Source organism: Mytilus trossulus, chromosome 8, assembly GCF_036588685.1.
Source record: "Mytilus trossulus isolate FHL-02 chromosome 8, PNRI_Mtr1.1.1.hap1, whole genome shotgun sequence".
Classification (NCBI taxonomy): Eukaryota; Metazoa; Mollusca; class Bivalvia; order Mytilida; family Mytilidae; genus Mytilus; species Mytilus trossulus.
In genome coordinates, this window is record NC_086380.1 from 15,262,805 (window position 1) to 15,289,632 (window position 26,828).

Below are 26,828 nucleotides of genomic sequence, written 5' to 3' on the forward strand. Positions count from 1 at the left end.
ACTGCAAATTGTAAACAATCGACTTTATCCAAACTTTACACTCGACCCGTTTCGTAGCATTGCTCGAATGCAGTGAAAATCCGGTCACCTGAGCGTGAAAAAAGAAATAAACATCCGTTTAAATATATATCTTTTTAAAAACGTAGCACTCACGTAACATGTCCGATTTTGACAGCTAAATTCTGCCTTTCCTCGGACCCGATTTAATGTTTTAAAAATGGCGGCTAAACAAAGGTCATTTTCTATGTCGTCGTATTTCCAGACTCGTAAGCTGTAAAAATGACGAAAACGTACATATCAGAAACTTGGCAGAAGCGCTGTATTCTGATTCACATTAAATTAATCGTATACCGATATTCCAAAAACAAATAATGTCTTTATAAAACATAAGAATTTTCAACAGTAAACTGTTAAAAATCCTTGCCGACGAGAAACATGCGTTCTCTTGAACGCAAAAATTAAAACTAAAGCTAGTGTATGTTACACAGGTGAACTATGATGTAGGTGAGTACATCTCATGGATGTAATTTTTAATCACCTAGGTAATTGCGATGAGAACATGTTGTGAAAGCAAACATATTCTATATAATATAAATGTAATTTCATGGTAAGTATATTTAACCAAATTCATATAAAATTTATAAAGCTATCCTTAGGTATACTTAATCTACAATGGTAAGTATATATACATATACATGTACAATGTACTATGTCTTAATAAAAAGTACTTTAAACCACCAAAGACACATACTGTATTATTGCGATTTTGTCATTTAAATTTAGACTTAGATGCAATTTTTAATTTTTACGATTTGGAGAACAAATCCTGTATATTTTCCTATATAATATCTCAAAATGCAAGTTTAAATCAATTGCGTTTACAACTCTATCACATTTTTCACAATAATCAAAACCTTACATTAATTTCTGAATTTACAGTATTCTGAACCAAGCAAGTTGTCTCCCTTTATTTTAACAACTTTATCAAAGTGACAGTAGTATAAAAAGTCAATACATAATCCCTTCAGGTATCTTTCATTTCAAAATTTATAAGCCAATATATAAATATAGTTCATACATATATGTATACAAGTTTTAACATACATGTATAACAGATAAAATCTATGATTTACAATTTAATGAGTCAAACATGTACAGTTAAATCTAATTCGGCTTATTAACTGAGAATTTTATATGACAAATCTAATTATCTTCCATGTGAAAAGTACAAATTGATATAGATATAAAACTGTAGACAAATTTTGTTCTAAATCAAAATAGTGCATGTAAGTAATTAAAATAATGGTGAGTAAAATCAAATCTGAACTGAAAATAGTATTTTTTATTGCTGTCACTTTTTTAGGGGGGATGAAGTTCTCATTTGGTTAAATTCAGAATTTTCTTGGGCATTAGTCTTCTTAAATCAAAAGTTTATATACCCATTATAATTTTATGGTTCCATATGAATTTTCATATAAAGTTTAATTATGATTCATACACTCTATTATATATTATATGAAAGTATACATTTACAGTTAATAAATTAGAACTTTTAATTAATTGTAAAGGTGGATTTAGATAGTTTTTCAGGGGGCCAGGCTCCCCTCTTTTCTTGGAAAAAAATTGTGGTTGATTATATAGGGAATCACTGAAGCATGACTGGTGCAGGCTTCAACAGTCATTGGGCCCCCACAGTGCCACTTATGAAAATTTCTGAATCACCCAGTCAATTAACTCAATAACCATGATAACAGAACCTTTCAATTATTTTTTTAGAAATTCAATTGCAATAACTTTTTTTTACTTGTATAATAATAAGAGTGAATGACATGTAGAATATAACAACAACTGTTACTGATGAAATCTAATACCAAATGACAATGTTTAGCAGAAGGTAACACTGACATGACTGATGAACTTAAAACCAAATAATGATTGTTAGGTGAAATTATTACTGGCAAAGGTAGGTTTGTCCTAATACCAACAAGCATTCTACATCATGGAACAATTAAACTGATCTAAATGACCCTGGAATATACTTCCCAACTTTTAAATAATGCATCCAGCTATATATACAATGGAACAATGGTTGTTTTGTAAAATGAAGCTATTGTTTTTGTGATAATTGTCAAGGTTTTTTCAAACTTACAGTATGCCAAAAACCTTTAAGGTCCTTTATGCTGAATATATTCATATATATATAGGAAGATGTGGTGTGAGTGCCAATGAGACAACCCGCCATCCAAACAACAATTTGAAAAAGTAAACCATTATAGGTCAATGAACCCAAAATGACTAGTGTAAAACCATTCAAACCAGAAAACCAAGGGTCTAATCTCATTATCTGTATGAAAAAATGAGAACGAGAAACATGTATAAATTACATAAACAAACGACAACTACTGTACAACAAATTCCTGACTTAGGACAGGTGCAAACATTTGCAGCGGGATTAAACGTTTTTATGGTACCAGACCTTCTCTCTTTATCATGAAAAATAGCATAACATCACAACATAGAAAAACACATGATAAAATATCGTGTATTCCTTTGGACATGTAATTCTGAGAGATCTTCAAAATCAAATGACAGATTTGTGGCATTTGGGCAACAAACCATGTTCATAGCATCATATAATTCTCCATACATTTTTCATACGACAAATGCATGACAGACAGAGGGTAATTTTAACAGACTTTGTGTATACATAATTTCTACAGTTTCATGTGATTACAATAAAACCAACTGTACATACCTTCTGGACCTGTTAGGAGATTTCAGATTAGATCCTTCTTCAGTATCTACATCTTCCTGAAAATATACATCATGTTATAGTACATACATCAAATCTGATATAAATCTTGGGTTTGTTCTGGTTTTTTTCGGGGGGGAAAGGGGGGCTAAATACTTCTGAAAACAGAAATTACAATTAGAATCAAGATTCACACTGCAGCTTATAAACAATCAAATACAGACTCATGACCATTAACTACCCCATCAGAGACATCCTGAGAATACAAGCCTGACGAGTTGAGATACTTAAATGTTTTACAAAAACATAGTATTGTGTGAGTCTGCTGTTGTTATATTAACAGAGATACATTGTACATGTTTTGCCATCATGTAATTTTGATAGTAAAATATATGCAAAACATTCAGTCATTAAACCATGACTGAAGTTGCAGGCCCAAATCATATTATAAGTACAATAAGATATATGTATAAATTGTTGTGCTATTAAGTCATGTAAGTTTTACATTTGTGTAATCAAAGTTTTAGCTTCTTTATTAGTATATGAGTACAGTGGAGTCCCTGGTCTCCATGATATTGCGCATTTTTCAGATTTCGTCATATCAACACAGTAACACAAACAACATCCGTCTTGTTATTTTTTTTTGTCTTCCGAAAGATAAAAAAAGAATAAAATTGATAAGTTCAAGAGTTAATTAATAACTGCAATCCTGTGATTTACCATATTTGACCAATTTAATACCATAAAACATTACATCATCAGATAAAATTTGTTTTATTTAAGTCAAATTTTTTTCAGACAGAAATATAACTAGATATCATTGAGATGGAAGCCATCTCTGTGGGCCCCGCTGTCAATAACGTTGGGTAAATAAATATAGTGTGAATCAAAATTGTAAGCGATGGACAGACCAACAGACAGACCTAGGAAATTGTACATATATCATGACACACCCTCTGTTGTTGGTTAAAATGGATGTCAAGTATAATATTTGAAATCAAAACGGTTCCCAAGATATAGATTGGACACAATCTTCAACTCAGGACACAGGGTTGTCAACTAAACCAAAGTTTTTTTACCTTGACCTTTGACCTAGGAAGTTGTACATACATCATGACACGCCCTCTGATGGTGGTTAAAATGGATGTCAAGTATAAACTTTGAAATCATAAAGGTTATCCAGATATGGAGAGGACACGATCATTACCACAGGACACAGGGTTGTCAACTGAAACCAAAGTTTTTGACCTTGACCTTTGACCTAGGCAGTTGTACATACATCATGACACACCCTCTGGTGTTGGTTAATAAACATGTTAAGTATTAAGTATAAAATCAGAACGGTTATCTAGATATGTAGCGGACACGATCTTCCTCACATTACACGGGGTTGTCAACTGAAACCAAAGTTTTTGACCTTGACCTAGGAAGTTGTACATACTTCATGACACACCCTCTGGTGTTGTTTAAAATGGATGTCAAGTATAAACTTTGAAATCATAAGGGTTCTCAAGATATAGAGCGGACACGATCATCACCACAGGACACAGGGTTGTCAACTGAAACCAAAGTTTTTTTACCTTGACCTTTGACCTAGAAAGTTGTACATACATCATGACACACCCTCTGGTGGTGGTTAATAAACATGTAAAGTATAAAGTATGAAATCATAATGGTTTTCTAGATATGGAGCGGACACAAAGTTAAAGTGTTACGGACGGACGGATGGACGGACAGACAGACGGACGGACGGACAGACTGATCACTATAGGGCGACCAGACTTTTAGTCGGGGCCCTAATTATCCTTTGCATCCTTGGAAGTGAACATATGTTTGGTTCAAACTCAGCTATTTTTCGTGTAAAAATCTTTCTTTTATTCAAAATAAGCTATTTTTGGAAGGCATGAACGAAATCACCAGACATTGGAGGAACTCTCTTGACAGGGGATTCCCTAATTTTGGACACACATCACACAAACTTTAGAGGATGCAACCATACAAACAGAAGGTTTTAGGAAATAAAAGTATGTTATGAATGGGTTAACACAATATTATCCAATTATTGATTTTATCAGTTGAATGAAGTGAAGTCACAAGTCTTAGGTGCACATATGCACTGGACTGCACCGTACTTATCTCCCATTAAAATAATGTTTAGAAGCCACCCAACAAGATGGCAACAGTTACAGAAAAAACCTTTAGGTTGGTATAACTAAACAATAGTGGACCTTTTTTTCTAATAGAAGCAATGAACAGTCAAAATTATCATTCTTTAAAAGTAGTTTCACTTTTGGCTGCTATGAAATATATGCTTTCAACATGTGTAATATCTTTTAATTTTAAAACAGTCATGAGTTGGATATATATAAATGTCAACATGTAGGTCTGAGTAAAAAAAAAAGGTTTGGGCCGAAATTAATGAGGGGGGATAGGACCTTTATCGGGACTCCAGGATCTGGTGTTTCTGGATTGACCCTTTCGGGATCCGGGAATTATTTTTTTCGATTCTCAGGACCTCAGGATTTGGCGTTTTTCGGCCCAGGATTACAGGATTTTGTATTTTTAAGCCTGGGATTTCGGGATCAGGTCCCCTCCCTCATTAATGTATTGTTTGTTTCCCCAATACCAACAGTTGCCACCTAAAAGTATATATTTTAAAGTACAAGTGAGTTGTTTACCAGAGTGAAATATATACACGCGAGATTTCAATAATTACAAGGGAGACAATCCAGTGTCAACAGCGACACCTACAGAATACAGAATACCAATTGCAACCCTGTCAAGCCAGGAGTGAATATCACAGTTTCCCATAAAATTATTATGTCATAAAACAAAATATCTTACATCAACAATGGAAAAGTATATGTTGTTGAAGACAAAAGTTCATGCGGCCTGGTCAAGGGGGGATAGCGATAAGGCAGTAAGGTGTGTTGTAATTTAAGGCGAAAATAATTTCTGAAAACTGGCTATTATCAGATTATCCTAACAAAGAAAAGCAATTGTCTTTGAATATCATATAAGTGTAGGATTAATATGAAAACTGGCATGGTTAAATCAATGAAACGTCTCAATCTGTTGACGTGAAGATGCTCTTTGATGTATAAAAATATGACAGTTACTGAGTTAGGCTAAAAATCAGCTGACAACAACTAAAACTTACTGATTCTGTATTGCTTGGACTTGGAGATCTTTGGACGGTTACCAAGGCCATATCTCATCCGACTGAATATTCAAATACAAAATAAGAAATTGCTACATGTCAAATGAAAGACAATAACAAAACAACAAAAACAAATCTCATTCTCTTCCTTCTTTTGGGTTCGATTTCCGTCACATGCGTATTTTGCCGGAAGTTTCAAATATGGAAAATAAAACGTCTGTTTGATTCAGTCGCACACTTCCTCTTAGCAACGTTGATGGTGGTTTGGAAACATTTTTATTTAATGTTCTTATTCTGATTTTTTAAACAAGTTTTAGTCTTGGTATGATATTTCTTTTATGTAACATACAATATACCCTTTTAAGAATGCATGAACACATTACTCTACATTATTTTGGAGGAAAATATATTTGGGGGCAATGTTTTTGTTGTAGTTTGCAGCACCTGCTGTCATGAAGATACTGATTTCTGGACATATATGCCCGTGCTTAAACATATTTTTTGCTCTGACCCTTATATTCAATTTATATAAACCTATAGAAAAAGATCAATTTGGCAACTGCCCAAATCAGCATCTACTGTAGTCAAAAAATCGCATTCACACTGTATCACTATTTATCTTTATTGCACCACAGGCACAGGTAAATGATCACATTGTGATTGGTTTAACGCCGTCACGTGAGAACCCCCTATGAGACCGTAGGGGGGTAGTTGGTTTCATAGGGGGTTCGTGACGCGGTAATTGTGACATCCTATATTAATGTTGTTATGTTTCGTTGTTTATTTTACAACAAAACGCAGCAGAAAAAGTCTAGCCTGCGATAAATTCGTTATACGGTTAACTACTGAATCCCTACGGATCCGTAGAGGGTGAATAAAATCCATAGGGGACTAGGCCCCTGGCCTCACCTCCTATGGATTTTACTAACCCTCTATGGATCCATAGGGGGTCAGTAGCGAACCATATAACTTATAGCATACACCTTCTCACTATAAGCCTCCTCGGCCGGCCGACCTGGCCACTTGACCTTTTGACGCATACAACAATCACTTTTCCATTGTGGCGTCAGATATTTTGTTTCATGACGTCAAAATTTTACGAGAACCTGTGTGATATCCAGTAAGGGAGCTACCATTTGATTTTTATGGGGGAGGGGGGGGGGGGGGGGGTGGGGCTAGGATGAAACTTGAAAAAATAGGCAGGACAGGAGTTTTGAGTAAAATAAAAAGTCAGGATGAGACACTTGCAAAAAAAAAAGTCAGGACGACAATTAAGGTAAAAAAAGGCAGGACCAAACAGAGTGAAAAATAAAAAGGCAGGACAGAGATTACAGCTAAAAAAAAATGCAGGGCAAAATTTTTCATCCTAACCCCTCCCTTATAAATCAAATGGTAGCTCCCTGATGGCGGACAAATAGTGATAAGGTGTATTTCTGATCACAGTTCTAACTTGGAAAATTTTGACATCTATTTGAACACTGCATATGCCACAATGATGTAAGCCATGATATATAGTTGTTTATGTAAATGCTCTTTTGTTCCCATGTTGGAAAGTTACTTTGTTCTTCCTCTGGTTTAAAAGTTCCACCAGAACTAAGTGACTACATTTTTTGTGTTTGTAAATAACGGACCATATCAAAGAAAGTTCCTTTTTGCCAAATTAGTCAAAACTTACAAACAACCCAAAAGTTCCAACCAGCTAGCAGTCAGACATGCTCCATTAAACATCCTGCAATCAATATAGAGACTATGAAATTGTTCAATCTTACCAAAAGGATTGACCAAGAGTACTATCATTATCCGAAAATGAACTTTACAGATGTGATTTTTAAACATCGTGTTATTTATTTTTTATTTATATATTTTTATATCACTTTTATTTTTAAGGCTGAGCAATCATGGCTGATGTTCTAACTTCCAAGCCAGGCTCTGGACGTGAAGGAAGTCCAACCAAGAGAGTAACCATGACAACACCACAGAGTCCTGGTAGACTGTCCATAACTCCTGGAAGTGGGAAACAGACACCAACAGGCTCTGATTATATGAAACCAGTTGTTAGGAGTGCAGTAAGGAGATGGAAGAGGCTGCATGAGCAAAATATGATGGAAAAATTAGTAGGAATGAGAAATGAAAAGAAAAACAACACAAGAAGTTCAAGAGATGATGCTAGAAAAATGGCAAGGAAAATTCCAACAGAAATCTTAGCTAAACAGTGGTTAAATGACAATGAAGCTACATTAGAGGTCAGATCATACCTTGTTGACAAAGTTCTCCCAACCTTGATTTTAGGTGTAGAAAAACTTTTGACTGAAGCAGACAAGAAAGGATTGACAGAAGAAAATGAAGAAGATCCTGATTTTAATCCAATTAATTTTCTGGCACAGTATTTACTAAGAAACAATCCAAAGTACAGTAACTTTTCAGAGGCATCTCCATATGTAAGAGGACTAAGAGAAGTGGCTGATGGGCTTAGAAAACAACTGTTCAACATTGAAGACAATAGGTAAATTATATATACATTGTATACATGTTTAAAACGTCCCACAAGGGTGCTGAATATACAATGAATAAAATTTATAAACGCCCAAAAAGTGTACACAATAACACCAAAAACGAAAAAAAGAAACTATAAAAATGTAATTATTTATAAATATTTCCGATGAACGATATTCATCATCCGTAATATGATTGTGATGTTCTATATATATTGATTGATTGTTGGTATTTAAGGTGGTACCCAACACCTTCACAAAAATTAATTTGCCTCGTTTAATTTTCCAAAAAATTTGACACAGTATTTACTTTGACACTTTGACAAAAAAATAAAAATTTCAAAATATTTGAACCAACCAATTTATTAGAAAAATTACACGTGGTTATATAGCAGTTTGACAAACACTAATTTTGATCATTGACATGATTGAGAAGCTTAATATTCCCTTAACAACACAATGTAATTAAAACTTTTAGCTGATTTTACAGAGTTATCTCCCTGTAGTGTTAGGTACCACTTTAATGTCCTGGCATTATATCATGGATAACAGTTTTTATTGGTTGAGGTCTGGAGGAAGTCTGTCAGTATCTGGTTGGAAACCATAACTTTTAACAGGATAACTGACAATTCTAGTCAATTAATAATACTGTCATACATGTACCTACCTTGAGGATAGATAAGAACACACAGTATTGACAGCTAGCTGGTGTTCACTAGTTCATTTTAAACATATTTTATTTGTCAAAAAATATTGACAGACATGTACACAAGCTTTGTCAACTTGAAACATATTCTCCTTTACAAATGAATAATACATGTAAATGAACTAAATAAAATAAATGTAAATAACATCATATACAATATTGATATGGAGCTATGGAATAAATAAGAATTGAAACAACTAGTACTCAGTTCAGCAATTTATAGATGTATGGTTAATTTAGTGATCACTGAAGATGTAAGCATGTATAAATGTTTTTCTTTGTGATTTTGAAGTCTAGCAAAGAATCTCTAGGTTACACCATTTTTATGAGGACATAGATTATTTTACACATTAATATTTAGTGCATAGAATGTTCGTTTAATTTCTTTTTTATTTTGTATAACCTATAGATTAGCCAGAATTAAAACCGAGGCAAAGAGAAGAAGAGAAGAGAGGGAAAAATTGGAACAAATCAAACAAAAAGAGAGAGAAAGAAGAGAAAATTGTTTTATGGATCAGTTTAGAGAATGGAATTCTCATCCTGAAGGAAAAGTGGAGCTTTCATTGGTATTGTATATTGTAAAATTTATAAAAATGGAAAGCAATAGGAGGTTGAATTGTTAATTACATCTAGATGTCCATTGGCAAATATTAAATGCCTTTTCAGTATACAATGTAATAAAAAGTTGAAATGATATGAATACACCTGCCTTAGAAATACAAACACACCAAGTTTTGTTTTTAATTAAGATGCTCACACAGCATACAATGATATGATTTGTGTGTACACAACACACATGTTTTGATTATCTAGTAAATAAAAAAATTATGATAAATGGAAGGAGCAAAATGATTTTTATGCGATATGTTTTAAATGTTTTAACCTGTTTTATTACATGTAGTACATTACTTTTATTGTACATGGTAACACAATAGATATGTCTACTTTTATTCTGCTGTTAAAGTGCATTCTTTTTGTAATTCATATGCTGCAGGTAACATGGTATTTTTGTTTATTTTTAACAGGTACAAAATGCTTTAAGATCGTTTTCTGAAATAGCCGAAGCAACCTTCCCTGAAGAACTGAGAGATGCTGCTAAACTAAGTCGTAGTCTGGAGGCAACTGATGAAAGTGGGAAATGTCTTACTGTTAAAGATTTTGCCAAAGTATTTAACTTATTTTGTTGCTGACAAACTGAAATTTGTGCAAATTTGAAATATTTTACTATATATATATTCTTTAAAACTAGTAGCATGAATAGTTTACAAGCAGATCTAAATAGGATTTTTGAGTTCTGATCTCCTGGAAATGTTTTTATTTAAGCTTGAATCAAATATAACCATTTGTTGTGTCAGTTCTCATTCTGAAAATACTATACATATGGATGCTAATCCAACCCTGGGGGACATTTTAAACTATTGTATACAGTTTTTATTTGTATTTCAAAAGAAAGAAAACATGTAAACATAATATCTTGTACACATAGATATAGGAAGATGTGGTGTGAGTGCCAATGAGACAACTCTCCATCCAAATAAAAATTTAAAAAGTAAACTATTATAGGTTAAAGTACGGCCTTTAACACAGAGCCTTGGCTCACACCGAACATACAGAGATTATTATTACATGTATCTATGCCTCATGTTTTTTTGCATGTGTTCATTGTCCTTGACTTCATTTTCATATGGTAAAATGATTGCATGAAATTATCACACAACTTTGTCAGTCATTGTTAGTAATAAGACACTTATTTTGGATGCAGAAGTATTGCAAGTACATGAATTCATACATGTATATCAGACAAGGTTTGCTTGACTTTGAATTTATTTCTAGAATTATGATGAGAACTTCATTAACTTTCCATGAAAATATTGTTTTTATAAGTTATTCTCAGCTATATTTTGTGTATTGAATGGTTGTTAGGTGAGCATGTCCATCTGGTAGCAAGGTTTTATCTGATCTTTGATAAAGATAAGTTTATGTGATACCTGCAAACGTATTCCTCTGTGTATACAACGCACAGCACCACCTTTCATCCTCCAAAATATTGTGAAAAAAAGTTGAAAAAAATACTTGAAAAAAATTAAAAAGTCTAGTACACTGTAAAAATCTTTTAAATAGGGACCTATTTTTCTATGTACCGGTATACAATTTTAGGTAAAATAGAAAAACTGTCTATAGTTGTGTTATAATCCGCACACCTTGTACCAAAAACATATTTTGGGTAAAAAAGTGCTGACTTTACAGGACAAATATGTCTTGCATATATAGTAAAACCTTGACATTAACTACTTTCGATAAAAAAATTAAGCACAATGAGTAAAATATTTAGGTGTGCACTCTTGTATGGTTATTTTTTAGCCTGAAAGTGAAGGAAAAAGTGTAATTTTTGTTGGATGTTTTGTAAATGTTTTTTCAATACAATCTTAAAATTAGAAATATGAGAAACTTAATTTGCTGTACGATACCATGATTTTGTTTTTTGTGTTTAAGTATTTCACACACATATTTGAATCTTAAATGATTTAATTATTTTTAATTTTCTGTTTTCAGTATCTCAGTGGTTATGTTGAAGATTTAACCAGGGACTTATTTGATGAATTTATGAAACATTTAGCCAAGTGTGCTATATCCTATAGAGCAGCTACACAAGAAGAAAACAGAAGAATAGCTCTGTCAAATCTATTCATTTCATGTGATCACAGTGGTGTAAGTCTAATTTTGTAACAACCTCAGAACCTCTAGATCTATCATGAAAAGATTTTTAATTAAAATGAGGAGATTTGTTAAGATTTTCCAATGAAACAACTATTTAGCAAAGTCCAAATAACTACATTTGAACTAAAAATAACTAAATTGTAACATGTATACAATTGCAGTTATGCACCTTCTAATTTTTTTATTCTATAACAATTTTGAGGTTTCTTTCCCCATGTGTAAATCATAAAATATTTAGGACATGTAAGTATCAGTTTGTAAGCTTTGCTCTCAGTTCTTTTAATATTTTGAAGAGTTTCTGTCCTTGATAACTTTTAGTTTTTACCAGATCTATTTGTAATAGGACTTCGGTACTTGTGAATGTAGTGAATATAAAAAAAAAAGAAGATGTGGTATGATTGCCAATGAGACAACTGTCCACAAGAGACCAATATGACACAGACATTAACAACTATAGGTCATCGTACGGCCTTCAACAATTAGCAAAACCAATACTGCATAGTCAGCTATAGAAGACTGTTTTGTCAAGAGATAGTATTTATCATACATTGGATGTACATCTTCTTACTTTCACTTTCTTTTTTAAGATTCACATATATTAATATAATATTTTACAGATTGGATTGTTGGACAGACACAGGATTTTGAGTTTGTTTGAGAATTTCTGGGATACAGTCAAAGATAATATAAAGATGCACATGAGAAACCCTAGAAGATGTAAGAAAATGCTTACTTGTGAAGATTATAAAACCAAAATTTTAATTCTTGAAAATAATTTTGTGTCATGATTCACCATGATTATTACAGACTTTTCTCTAGGTACTGTAAATTCAAAAAAATATTGTGTGCATTTATTAATGCGATTATGTCATTTTAGACTTAAATGCGATTTTAATTTTTACGATTTTGAGAAAAATCCTGTTTAATTCATATAAAATATTTCAAAATGAGAGTTTGAATTATTGCCTTTACAACTTCAGTCGCATTTTTGCAATAATAAAGACCTCACATTATTTTCTGAATTTACTGTATTTGAAAGGTAATCTTTAACCTATTTCTCTAACCAGGCTATGTGATTTCCATCGAATATATCTTTCTAAAAAAGCTGAACTAAAAGCAATGGAAATTCAAAATAAAATATAGTAATTCTTGTGATTTTAAAAGATGTAAAGAGGTAAGGTAGTGAAAATCACAAAATTTGACCCAGATAACAACGCTTGTTATCTTCCAAAAAAAGGCTCAAAATTTCGAATTTTGGTAAATTTTTCAAATGGTATGTTTGGAAATGTTATAGCTAATTTATATTTTCAAAAGCTGAAATGTGCATTAGAAAGGAATAGAGTTAGAGGCATACAATACTGTGCTAACTGCAAACGTATACAAATTTAATTTGATAATTTTACAGGGCCTGTGGTTGAGGTAGATGAAGTTGAGGACACTTACAACGATGATGAGGACATTAAACCTATAGAGGAGACTGAACAGAAATCTGAGGTGCCTGCCCCCTCTAAAGAGACAACAACAGTATCAGAGGCACCAGAAGGTATGTCATATTGGATGATTGTTTTATTGGTGGTTATCGCCACATTCAATACTTTTCGTGGCAGTCAGTTTTTTTTTTGTGAAGGAAGCTGGAGTGCCCAGAGAAAACCACCAACCTTCTGTAGGAATTATATTGGATGTGGAGACATAATAACTTATATACTTGACAAGTGATCATTCAAAATTCTCTTGGTAAAAATCATTGTAACAGAAATTTTCTTCATGATATTTTCACTACACGGTTTGCTATAGTAATTGTCTTTTTAAAAGTAAAGATTCTGTGAAAAGTTTGGTGCTCAGTGACCCTTTATCTAAGCTGCCAAAAAGTACAAAAGTCTTTAGTAGAACTCCAAAAACAATGACTGAGGCATAATAGAAACTACCATAATTAGTTTTTTAAGATCCGACAACTGTTGTGCAATTTACCAAGAAAGGAATCTACAAATTAAAGTTCCATTTACAGTTTAGCATTTTACTTTTACCAGCTCCAAGGAAAACATATGCCTAGACTTTATGCTTTTTATTATTTCCCTGTACGCCAGAATTCACACACATTTAAATGTATGTTTATAAGCACTGCTATATGAAGATTCCACACATTCAATACGTTAAAAAATTTCATTTAAAAAAAATGATTTAATTATCAAGTTATTTCTTTTTGTAATTTTGTTGGCATGACGTTTATATTTTCTTTATTTTTGTTCACTTATTTTTGGATGTTGTTTATTTTGTTTTTGTTATTTATTATCTTCATCAGTTAAAACTGAACAAAAACCACAAACTCCACCTCCTCAACAGCAAGAAGAACAAACTCCTCCCAAACAGGAGGAAGAAAAACCATCAACACCTCCACCTCAAGAAAAAGAGAAGACTGAAGAAACACTTAAACCTGAAGAAAGTAAGAGGGATGAAACTAAACCAACGAAAGAAGAAGTAAAACAAGAAGAAACTAAACCATCTGATGCCTCTACAGAGGAAACAAAACCCACAGAGGAGGCTCAACCTACTGTTACTGAATCGTCAAAGCCTACTGAAGAGGTTAAAGTTGAAGCATCTAAACCTACAGAAGAGGTTAAAGTTGAAGCATCAAAACCTACAGAAGAGGTTAAAACAGAAGAACAAGCACCTGCTGATCCTAAGACTGAGACTGAGAAGTCTGAAGTCAAACCAACACAGGAACAGGAAGTTGTTAAAGAAGAACCTAAAACTGAAGAGACCAAAGCAAAAGAGCCTGAAAAGTCTGAAACTGAGGGAGAGAAAACTGAAGGACAAAATACAAAAACAGAGCAGACAACAGAAGAGGTTAAATCTGAGGACAAAAAAGTGGAGGAAACTAATGAAAAAGTTCCAGAGGAAAAGAAGGAGGAAGAACCGAAAACAGACAACGGTACTGATGTTAAAGAGGTGTCTAATGTAGAACAAACTGAGGAGGTTAAACCTTCATCTGAAGGTAATGAGTAGATTGTAAAGCCCCATAGAAATTACTCTTTTCAAATGATTGCTTGGATTTGTGCTTAAAGAAAATGCACATGTTAATCAAAGGAATAAACTTGTTCAAATTGAAGAAACAATTGTCCAAGTAAAAGACTTGAACTGCAGGATTAATTTTCCTGAAAACGCTTTGCATGAATTCATTTTACTATTTGTTTTCTGTTTTGATTTAATTAATTTTTGCATGAAGTTTTGTTGTTTTTTAAGTTGAAAATATCCCAATTATAAGTTATCAATGTATAATATATTATATATATAAGTGGAGTGCTATTTTATCAAGTTGCAATATTGCTGCAATACATTTCAAATGTATATGTTCCACCTAATATATAAATATCAATACACATTATTAATTTGATGTGTTGATTATTATTTGTATAGATATCAGTGTTAATAGAGAACAGTCTAAGGAATCCATCCACTCAGAAACAACAAATCAATTAGGAAGTGTTAAGTTTGCTGAAGGAACCACCTTTGATAGGGAGAGAACTGGTAGGTATAATATAGTCCTGAATTAAAGACATCTATAGGCATGGGAGATAACTAGTAGATGCCATAGCAATGGGAGATAACTAGTAGATGTTATACTTTACAGTAGAACCACCTTTGATAGTGTAGAACTGGTAGCTATTTTACTCTACAGTATTGAATTAAAATCCAATTAGTATAATAAAATTACCGGTACCAATTTTCTTGCACCAGATGCGCATTTCGACAATACATGTCTCTTCAGTGATGCTTGTGGCCAAAATATTTGAAATCCAAAGCTTATATAAAAGATGAAGAGCTATAATCCAAAAGGTCCAAAAAGTATAGCCAAATCCGTGAAAGGAATCAGAGCTTTGCATGAGGGAGATACATTCCTTAATTTATAATAATTTCTATCATTTTATAACAGAAAATTTAAAAACACAAAAAAAATATCCGTATTTTTATGCCAGTTATGCCAGTACCAAAGTACTGGCTACTGGGCTGGTGATATCCTCGGAGACTAATAGTTCACCAGCAGAGGCATTGACCCAGTGATAGTAATAAAATTAACAGTACTAATTTTCTTGCACCAGATGCGCATTTCGACAATACATGTCTCTATAGTCAACATAAATTATTTTCTATAGCAAAGGGAAACAACTAGTAGGTATAATACATTATCTTCCTTTATCTCACTGCTCTGGTGTCATAGCTTTGAAACATGTTCAGAACTTACCAGTTTAGAGAAGAACTTATCGCACTTCCTCTTTTTAAGTGTAAAACTGCCTAGGGGAAGGGTGAAAAAGACCAGAAATAGAAAAAAAGCCAGTTGTCAACACAAAAATATTTTTTGAGGGTTTTCAGGAATTATTAAGGGTGGAATTTCTTGTGTGTATTTATAAGTAACACTTGTTTAGACTACTAAATGACTTATCGTTTTGATGGTACTTAACCATCTTGGAATAGAAGTTAAGATAGTATTTGAAACTAAAGTATAAATATTCACCTCAGTTAACACCGGTGTTTTTATATAGTTACTTGATACATTATTTATTTTTATTTTTGTGTATTAATTTTCCAGTAATGACTGCACGTAGTCAACAATCAGGAACCTCAGCCTTTGATGAGAATGTCCTGAATGTCTCACAGTTTGTACAGCTAACAGAAACATTCCTCAATAAAGATGAAAAACCAAAACAAGAGGCCTTTGTTATGTTGGCTAAGTTTATCAAAGAAGGATATGAAGAGACGGAAGAAGAAAAGATGGACCGACTTATTAAGGTACAATACTAATTCAGTCTGTTGTGCAATTAAAGAATTTTTTTTAGTACCAAATAAAAAAGAATATGTAGTGTGATTGCCGATGAAACCAAGTCAGCTTTTGTTGTTACTCTGTATTCTTAATAAAAGTTTTCATAATTTTGTTTCATCTAAATCCAAACAGTAAATTTTTCAATCCAGACCAAAGTTTGCAAGACAAACTTATTAGCTATTTTAGAAGACCCTTTTTACATTTTGATTAAACTAAAACGAAAAATTATTGCAGTGGGCATTTTTTTATTTGGATCTATTAGTATTCAGCATTATCTATTGCCTGGTCAATCTATCAAAACATCTTTGATATGATAATTTGGAGTATCCTTAATATGATGATTGTGATACACTCCACAATGACTGTGTACATGAAACCTATCCATTTAAGGCAGCAGTACTGCAAGTAGTAACTAGTATATTTGTTTAGGGGCCAGCTGAAGGACTCCTCCAGGTGCAGAAATTTCTCGCTACATTGAAGACCTGTTGGTGACCTCCTGCTGTTGTATTTTCTGTGGTCAAGTTGTTGTCTCTTTGACACATTCCCCATTTCCATTCTCAATTTTATTATGTAAAATATGAATTTTTCTTTCTATTTGAAGTTACTGTGAATTCTTTAATTTTCCTTGGATACAATTTCATGGATTTCGTGAGTTTAGGTTAAATATTCGATGAATTTCAAATTTGCGATTAGCTTATATGCAGACTTTGAAATTAAAAATCCACAATGTATGTTTGCCTAAACCCACTAAAATTGGTTTTCACAAAAATAAATGAATCCACAGTAATATGTCTGGATATTTTATTTTCAGGCTCGTAAAGAGGCATTGTCATCACAGAGAAAACATATGATGGATCAGCTGTTTGAGAAATGGGATAATGATGGATCAGGATTCCTGGATCTAGAGGATGTGGAAGGCATTATGGTCAGATATAAAGATGGACAAGAGAATGAGGCCATCAATAAGGGTTAGTACATCTATCAAAATTGGATATAAATCCTCCCTGTGGGAAATTATTTCATGTGCATCTGTAATCTGAATATAAGTATAGGTTGCCTATATGATTGCTCACAATCATCACATTTGAACTCTAGTGGATAGTTGTCTCACTGGCAATTGTACCACATCTCATTATTTTTATATAAGTAAGAAAATGCACTTCAAAGAAAATACATATTCAATGCAACAAAGAATGAGTGGATGTATTTTAATATGTAACAGAAAAACAGACGCAAACACAAATACATCTGTACAAAAACTGAAAACATATAATAGATATTTTTATTTACTTGGTCAAAAAATGAATTATTAATCCGTTTTTACATTGTCCTCAAGTAACACAATTTGTTTATTTTAGCAATAGTACCAGAAATAAAAGAAAATAAGCAAACAAATTTATGTAAGAATGGTGTAAAAAATGTTGTTATTTAGAAAGTAGAAAGGAATAGGTTTATAGTTATACCTAGATGTTGTGTTATTGTTAAGGATCAATAGATTTTAGTCTTTTCACATGGTCTGCAGCTTAGTATTGATGGGTTGTAAAAGTGTGGGTTCATGTTTTTATGTGTAAGACACATTTTTCCTGTTTACCAATACTTTGAATCACCAGTGGGGGGGATGTTTTGCATTACAACTTGAAAAGTCTTAGTTTACCTACATAGTCTTAATGATACCTTTCTAGGACTTGTTTTAGTTAGAAGAAAAAAGGCTTTTAGGTTATTTGCCTTGGGATTGTCTGATGATAAAAATAAAAACACACATATTTTAAATGAAAAACCATGTCTGTATTTGAATGTTATCTTCTTTCTTCTTTCCTCCTGTTTGTTAAATATTTGGAAAAAAAACCAACACCTGAATAAATGAGGCCTTCTTTTACTTTAAGGGGCCCCAATACTTTAGAGGAAGATTCATTCATGGTAATGTTTAGGTTAGGGGATGTTTTAGGTTAGGGTCAAGGTTTGATGGTTAGGGCTAGTGTTATGGTTAGGTATGGGTTAGAGGAAGATTTGAGGTATGGGATAGTTTAGTAATACTCTATAATGGTTGGGACTCCTAAAGTAAAAGAAGGCCATAAATGGTATGTCGTTATAAAGTAGATGTTTAAAAACATTATAACATTTGTATAGAAATAGTCTTTTGTCAATGGTATGTATGTAAGTGGTGGTGGAGTAGGCAGTAAATTGTGTAACATTGATCAAAATAAGAATTAATTATTAAATACAATTTGCCCCCTTACAGTGTATCTATGTAAATGTCATGTAATAGAAGTTATACCAAATCTTTAAGGAGGCGCAAGGGTACACAAAAATCAGCAAATATTTTAACATTTTTTTTTCTTTAAAAAAATATTTATTACAATATTAGTTGTTCGTTATAATATAGTACAAAAATCAACCAAAAAAAATAATTTGTTATGACCCCAGAAGACTTTTACAATGTTCATATCATTGAAAAAGCCCCATATTATCTCCCTTTTTTTTTTAAATTGTAAAATTTAAGCAATTTCTGTAAAAAAGTTCTTTTTTTTTTTAGATATTAACTTTTTTCTCCTATTAGTTCTCCATAAAAAAGTACATAAACAAAAATGCATGCTTCTTTCGCAGGCAGATTGTGAGCTTAAATGAACAGTGACTAGTATAAATATTATTCACAAAAAGCTCTCTTTTGACGTTACAGCTAAAACTAGGTTGAAGAAGACTACTAAATATGCACAGGACAACAGACTCAGTAAGAGAGAATTTAGAACATTTGTCCAGGCTGTTACAGATGAAATCTCTGGTGCTGATTCATTTGATTATTATATAGATTTCCTAACCAATAGTGTGGAGGTAAGAGTTATGTGCCCTTATAAAAGATTTTAAAAGGCAGGCTATTTTAAAGAAAAAATCTTGTGTTGATTCGTTTGATAACTATATAGATATCTAAACCAATAGAAGTAAGAGTTTTTTGACATAAGAGTTATTCACCTTCATCAAAATGAATGGAAGACTAATAAAATTTTAAAATTTGTTTATAAGTTCAATACACATATTATGTTAGAATAGCTTCTGACAAGAAGGAATCTGAAAATAATTAGCCTTAAATCTTATAAAGCCATATTTTTTTCCAACACATGTTCAACATTTAAATGAATAAAAAAAACCATGACAAAATTTTTAGAAATCGAGCAAGTATGACTTTTGACTGTCAGAAAAATATTTGAACCCTTGTTGCACAAATAAATTTTGATACAATGTGAGAATGAACACAAATCAGACCCTTGGGAAAAACAAGTTATTTTTTAACTTTAATTTATTAATACAGAGAACCTATGCTGAGAGAATTAGAGGAGAGGCAAGGAAGAAATGGTTACAACAAGTTGTTAGTGCTGCAGAGACAAGTGGGGCCAGTATGGAACCAGTTTATAAGAGTGTCTTCCAGGCTTTGTATAAGGTATAAGAATGAAGTCAATGCTGCCACATTTTCTATTGTTGTGGTTAAAATAAATTACCTTAAAATCATATTATTTCTGAAATAAAAATGTCTGTAAAGTTTTAACTGAAATATTTCATTTGATATGGATATTCAGTAAGATATATGGTTTACATAAACACAGGAAATTGACCCTTTTATAACATTATCATTGTTGCATTCGTATAACATGGTTCACTGAACATGGCCATGGGATAGTACTAGTGGGACCTGGTGTCCTACAGACACACTTTCTTGCTACCAACTTAGAATATTAATTCCAAGTCCATGTCTCTTCTAACTGTAAATTTGTAATTTTGTAATTTCCTTATTGTATGATAAAACTATTTCTAATTTAAAGGACTCTGAAGCCCATGGAAATGGTAAGAAGATAAGCTCTAATATTGCTATGTTAGAGCGTAATCGTTTTGATCAGGAACGAGGTGAAGTTTGTCTCCGATATGTTGCTGCTACCATTGATGATGCTGACTTCCTGCTTGGTAAAATACTCTACAAAGACATGAAAGGAATTAGGTAAAAATAATTACCTTGGACTTTTGTTGAAAAAGCGAGACATACTGATCCTACATTCCGTTAGCAGCAGTGGCGTCGTCCACAAATATTCACTCTATGGTTTAAGTTTTTTCGAATTTTAATAACTTTCTTAAACTATTCTGTATTTAAACTAAACTTGAACAGCAAAAGAAGGCGAGACACTGGGTTCGACGGAATCCTTGCAAGGTTTTCTAGTTACAATAGATTAAATTTGAATTTGAGTAAAATGAGAATTATTATAGACTTGTATCTTTATAGTCTTAAAACTCTTAAAAATCAAATTAAACTTTTCCTACTTTTGGTTGAATTTATCCATACTTTGTCACATCAAAACCTTTTAAAACCATTTTTTTATATTCATTACTTTGAGAAATTACAGGAGGGAGGGGAGGGGGGCAATATTATTGTATGTCCCATCCTACTAAATTTAGCAGAATTTGATCACCTACTATTTGTTGGTTTGTTTTCCTCAGTGGCATAAACTTAAGTTTTATGCTTGTTGTTTTTCTTCTATTATTTAAAGGATTGTTTGGTGGCAGTCAGATTTATGTATGTAAAATCATCATAATTCATACGTATTAATATATGATGCTTAAATAAAAAAAAACTCAGATTTTATTCCATTTTAAATATTGAGACAAATTATTAAAAAGGGAGATAATTTACTTACAGTTTTGCATCTGTTGAACGAGGCCAACCAATACATGTACCCAGAGTGGCAAACCATGGTAATGTACAGTTCTGGAATCCATACAGACTACCAGAGGTAAAGTTATCTTCTTATAATAAAAAATTGTTACAATTAAAAAAAATGAAAATGTTAAAAAGCAGGTACTTTTATAATGGTTTATTGATGTATGTTTAGTGATGGACAATAAATAAGTCATGATAAATAAGCAGCTCTGAAAAAACTATTTTAGTTTAAATGACAATAACACTAAAAATTTTACTGCACCATTTGAGCATTTGACAGTAAATTCTACTACAAATGTATATCTTTAGACTAAAAAGGACTATTTATGAAAAATACTATTTTCACAATATATTTTTTAATTGTTTGCATAGAATTGTATACTGTTTATGTATTTTTACCATATTTTATATTATATAGGACCGTGAGGGATCCTTCATTGTAGTACCACTGAAGGACAAGAGAAAGAGAGTGTTTGGGTTAATAGGAGTCGATACACTAAACGACAGACATTCTAAGACTATCTTTATCACTCACGAAATACAGTACTTCCAGGTAATTTTAACTAGTCATTGCAGTGTTTTTCATTGAATATATATATATGTTGGACTGAAAACAAAAGCGTCAATGCTATGAGAAAATTATAATTTCAAACTTAAATAACCCAAAAGAAGACATTACAGAAGGACATTTATATATGTTCTTCTTTATAGCACTAGTTTCTTGTTTGATGTTGTCTGTTTTTTCGGTGAACATGTAAAAAAATAATTCTGCCTAGTATGAAATTTTTTCCTCTGCACAGGATGACAAGCATACATATCTGAATAATATTTTAGAATGTAGAAATCTGTTAAACAAATACAATGATGTGATTATCTAGTAGATTATAAAAACTGGCCTTCATGATTAAGCTTACAATTCTGAAAGTGCTATGAAGCACCATTGGATCAATCAAACTATACCTTGTTACTATTGCAAGCTTTTGTTTAGCTTTATTTCATGAATGAAAATAGATATAGGGTGAATTTGCAACAATATGACACAAAAACCAAAAAAGTCTTTAGTCATGAGGCAGCAAATATGTGCTGAAGGGTGGCTTTATATTTTAGTTCTAACTGATAACTACCTACAATAATGATATTGCTCTAATTTTATCAGTAATTGTACAATTTATAATTGAGTTCACAATTTATTGTTGTAGGGTGTTGCTAAAGCCTTCAGTATAGCCTACCATCACATTGATATGAGAAAGAAACTTTTACGTATCACAGAAAGTGCTGTATCTTGGATCCACCGTAGAAATCCACATGTTCATGAGATATCCACTTACATGGTTGAACCAGACGGTAAAGAGAAACAGGACTATGTTCTCAGGAAGATGATGAACACAGACGCTAAAGGCAATGTTCAGAACTTAATCAATCCACCCAGACTGGAGAGGAAGGATAATCTGTTTAGGTTCGTTCATAGTTATGATTTTTGGTAGTCTATCTTTATTGAAAGGATGTCCTTGTTTTTGGTATTATTGAAAATTTGATGTCATTTCACTTGGCTAGGCCTGGGCCAATACTTTGTAAATTCTATCCCTTGTTCATGCTGGAAATAAAATTAAAATGAAATATAACAGTAAGGCCATGTGAAAATTTACACAAATCTATACTATGAATTATTTATTATATATAACTCCAAAATCAGTTTCTCCCTTAAAAAACAATGTACAAAAATTTCCTCAAAGTAATTTAACAATTGCTTTAGACGATGTGAACAGCAAAAGATGTCAGTCCAGCTGGTTAAACTGGTTTTTATTTATATGCCTGTACTTTTTATTTAAGGAGATAATTGTTTTCATTGAAATTTTATGATTCAAAACAATTAAGCATGATATCATAATTCCAATATGATAAGCATTGTTTTATCAGGGCCTTTTATAGCTGACTCTGCAGTATGGGCTTTGCTCATTGTTGAAGGCCGTACAGTGACCTATAGTTTTTAATGTTTGTGTCATTTTGGTCTTTTGTGGATAGTTGTCTCATTGGCAATCATACCACATCTTCTTTTTCATATCTTCAAATTAATTATAATACCATATTTTTTATTGTAGGGACTATTTATTTAAGACAGTAGACACATCAGAGAGTATATCAGCAGATGCATACGGTGAAAGACATTTAGCTTTCCCTCTTAGAGACGATAATGGTAAAGCTATAGCCGTTGTTGACATCAGTATTGGAGAGACTAAGATATTACCAACACATGAAAACAAAGAAGTTCAAAGAATGTTACGACTTCTACAGCAAGCTCATAAGGAGATTACAAGAGAGTTCGCTGGCGATGATAAAAATATAGTGCTAGGTTAGTCATGATCACTTAAGAGCCTTAAAACTGATGATAAAATTAAAGTGCTAGGTTAAATTGAGAATGGAAATGGGGAATGTTTCAAAGAGACAACAACCTGACCATATAAAAAACAACAGCAGAATGTCACCAACAGGTCTTTAATGTAGCGGAAAATTCCTGTCACATTAGAGACAGTTCAGTGCCGTTATACTGTTGATCATTGGTGTTTATTTGAAAAAAAGAGTTTGTAAAATATTTCATCTTAATTCTTTATTATATAAAACAAGATAAAATTATGTATATCTTCACAAGACAGAATACATTGATCAGGCTGCAAGTAAACCTTATGCACTTTTATACAGTAAGAAATCTCTGATTACATTTATTATTAGTGGGATTGTTACATTTTCAAATATTGCATGTACTCTTTTGGTCAAGTTTTGTAGATTAGAACAATTTAGCTGGCATTCTATTGTATAAACCTTTACCACTACAGGACTCCATTTACTGATTTAAAAAAAAAAAAGAGGATATTTATGATTTTACATAATTTACTATCATTGCTTAGCATTGGCAGTGATGTCTTTGAAAAAAAATTTGAGATATAGATTAAGTATTAATAAAATATATGAATAATACAAAGATTTTTTCCAACCTTGCAGAAGCAGAAAGAGATGATGAGAATCGAATGGATATAATGTTTGACAGACTTATGTTGATGGAACTTCGTGAAAACGTTTCTAAGATTGATGCTAAAGCCTTCGCTGAACTCAGAAGTTATAACGATCCACCAAAGATTGTTGTCAAAATAGTGAAGGCTGTTAGTGCAATATTCTTCCTAGAAAAAGTACAGAATGGAGAACTTGATGATTGGACAAATCTCAGAACAGTAAGTCAGATTTAATTAGTCATATACACAGTAACTACAAATGTATCAATGATGTTTGGGGTAGAAAATTGTAGTTCAAATCTAATTGACCACATATATGATAAAATAAAGAGAAGCAAATGCAGTGATTGTTGGGTTACATGAATTATTTTGAAGTTCATTGCAACTGAAAACAGAAGTAGTTTGAAATTCTGTACTAAAAAATGGAAAGTATTATATTTAAAAAAAAATATGGATCTCATTTTACTGCCATTTATAGCTAACTATGCACTATGGGTTTTGCTTATTGTAGAAAAACCATAGTGCATAGTAAGCTATAAAAGGCAGTAAAAATCTATAAAGATTATACCACATCTTCTTAATTTGATATTACATAGTGAGTCATCATTCTAATGTTGTATGAACGTCTTTGTTTCTAGTGTTGTTAGTGGAATTTATGTACAATTTTTTAAAAATATTTTTGTTTTTACAGTACATGAACAATGACCTGTTACAAAAGATAGCCCAGTATGATCCTACAGCTGCAGAAGATCATCAACTAATACCTCCAGAAAAGATTGAAGTGCATCTCAAAGGTAAGTTCTCATTTCATATTTTGGCTGTAATCAGATGAGAAATAAGGCTACAATTAATAATAGGAAGGAGATTGATGATAATTGACTGTAGCCAAAATAAAAAAAATCCATAGTAAATGATTTTAAAAGTTATGCGTTTAAGTTTATTCAATAGAAATACAGGGATTTGGAAACAATATTAACTAATCTTTAGAGCAATTATGAAGTTAAGTATATTAAGGATTCTTAAAATGCATTATCTAATATTTTTTTTTCTTATTTCAGATGTGCCCCACGGAGAGGTGTCAAAGTTTGGATCAGTACCCGCACAGCACATGTATAACTGGGTGTTTGTGTGTATCTCACTCATAGAACATACACTTAAAATGAGGGAAAATGATAACAGTAGTGTTCTTAAATAAAAGTCATTAGTTGGATTTAATAAACAAGTAACTTGAGAATGGATTATCTCCCTGGAATGTTATCAGACAAGGGAGATAATTTGGATATTCATACAATACGTTTGAAGTTATGCAAAACACAGAGTACCTTCTTCACATGAATTAATGAAATTTAATGCTATTGCATAAGAATAACTTTTCTTCATTGAAAGGATTGTTTTTTTGTCAAAACAAATAATCATACATTTTTATTTTTGTATTTTAGATATCAGTTCTTTGGTCTTGATATTAATTTTATATTATTTCAATTGCTTGAAACACAATGTAGATTTTCTACATCAATATGAAAATTAACAGTTATTTATTATTTTTTATATATTTTTTTTTTATGTTAAAGTGATATTCATTGAAATATATGCTATACATATAATTAATTACATACTGCCATACTTATAATGGACAGGGTTTGTTAAAGAAGTGATGGACTGAAACTGTAGTAGTTTATCTGTCATGTGACTCCTATTGTTTATTTTTTGACATTATCTGTGATATTTTATATGTGATTTCAGTTGTACTTGATTTTTTTTACTTTTATAAGTTACACGAACAGCATTTTACGAGTAATTGATTTTATACCACTGTTGGCAAATTTATTCATTTACCAGATTTTATTCACTAAAATTTGGTATGTTATATTTTTTTTATTTAGCAATTTCAAATGTCTGGATGATTTTCACTTGTTATAAAATGAAAACAGTTTTAAATTCTATGGGTATGCACATCATATGGCAAAAATTTACTCCAGCATTCAAACCATTATGAGAGAATAATATAACTGCCATATTCCTATCAATGTTGTAAGAAGAATTGAATGCCTTAAATAGTATGCCAAACATAATTCATTATTATATGTTTATTGTTGAATGTTGAAGTATCAGATTTTATTAAATATAAAAAAAAACATATACTGTTGTGTTGTATATTTTACACATGATATGTATTTGCCTTACCAATTTACCTTATAACTTGTTAATAATTATTTTATAACTATAAAATACAAGACTATCTTGATGATTATTCGATAAAATAGAATTCCAAAAGTATAACAGGTAAATAAGATAATTTAAATTGAAGGAGGCTGGCGATGATTAATGAACACCAACACTGATATTTCTACATATATTTATACCTTCAAAATATATTGAAAAAAGTAAAGAAAGCTAGATGCAAATTGTAGAAATTGAAAATCAAGTACAAAACTCAAAAACACTCATGAGGTGAATGAGCTAAAATCCCAAATGTAATC

At 31.8% G+C, this 26,828-nt stretch overlaps 2 protein-coding genes and 1 long non-coding RNA gene across 5 annotated transcripts in view; 1 reads left to right on the forward strand and 2 right to left on the reverse strand.

Annotated features, from left to right (window-relative positions):
* Positions 1 to 6,092, reverse strand: part of LOC134728344 (protein phosphatase Slingshot homolog 2-like) — a 55,684-nt gene extending 49,592 nt beyond the window's left edge. For all 3 annotated transcript variants that reach the window (XM_063592929.1, XM_063592928.1, XM_063592927.1), the window contains exons 1-2: positions 5,913 to 6,092; positions 2,756 to 2,811 (exon numbers count right to left, since the gene is read on the reverse strand). In XM_063592929.1, the coding sequence (XP_063448999.1) occupies positions 2,756 to 2,811; positions 5,913 to 5,963 (107 nt within the window). In that variant the 5' untranslated portion in view covers positions 5,964 to 6,092. The remainder of the gene's footprint in view (positions 1 to 2,755; positions 2,812 to 5,912) is intronic.
* LOC134728349 (uncharacterized) overlaps positions 1 to 10,665 on the reverse strand; it is a 450,627-nt gene extending 439,962 nt beyond the window's left edge. The window contains exon 1 of the long non-coding RNA XR_010108790.1: positions 10,593 to 10,665. This is a non-coding gene — a long non-coding RNA (uncharacterized LOC134728349). The remainder of the gene's footprint in view (positions 1 to 10,592) is intronic.
* LOC134728347 (EF-hand calcium-binding domain-containing protein 5-like) lies at positions 6,097 to 26,485 on the forward strand. The gene is made up of 21 exons (XM_063592933.1): positions 6,097 to 6,234; positions 7,800 to 8,415; positions 9,520 to 9,676; positions 10,136 to 10,276; positions 11,664 to 11,819; positions 12,446 to 12,545; positions 13,234 to 13,371; positions 14,128 to 14,820; positions 15,243 to 15,353; positions 16,414 to 16,613; positions 17,456 to 17,612; positions 19,322 to 19,473; positions 19,949 to 20,077; positions 20,457 to 20,629; positions 21,323 to 21,416; positions 21,762 to 21,896; positions 22,543 to 22,799; positions 23,443 to 23,693; positions 24,341 to 24,567; positions 25,040 to 25,142; positions 25,407 to 26,485. The coding sequence occupies exons 2-21, from the start codon at positions 7,811 to 7,813 to the stop codon at positions 25,541 to 25,543; spliced, it is 4,116 nt and encodes a 1,371-aa protein (XP_063449003.1). The 5' UTR covers positions 6,097 to 6,234; positions 7,800 to 7,810; the 3' UTR covers positions 25,544 to 26,485.
* The last annotated feature ends 343 nt before the right edge of the window (positions 26,486 to 26,828 follow it).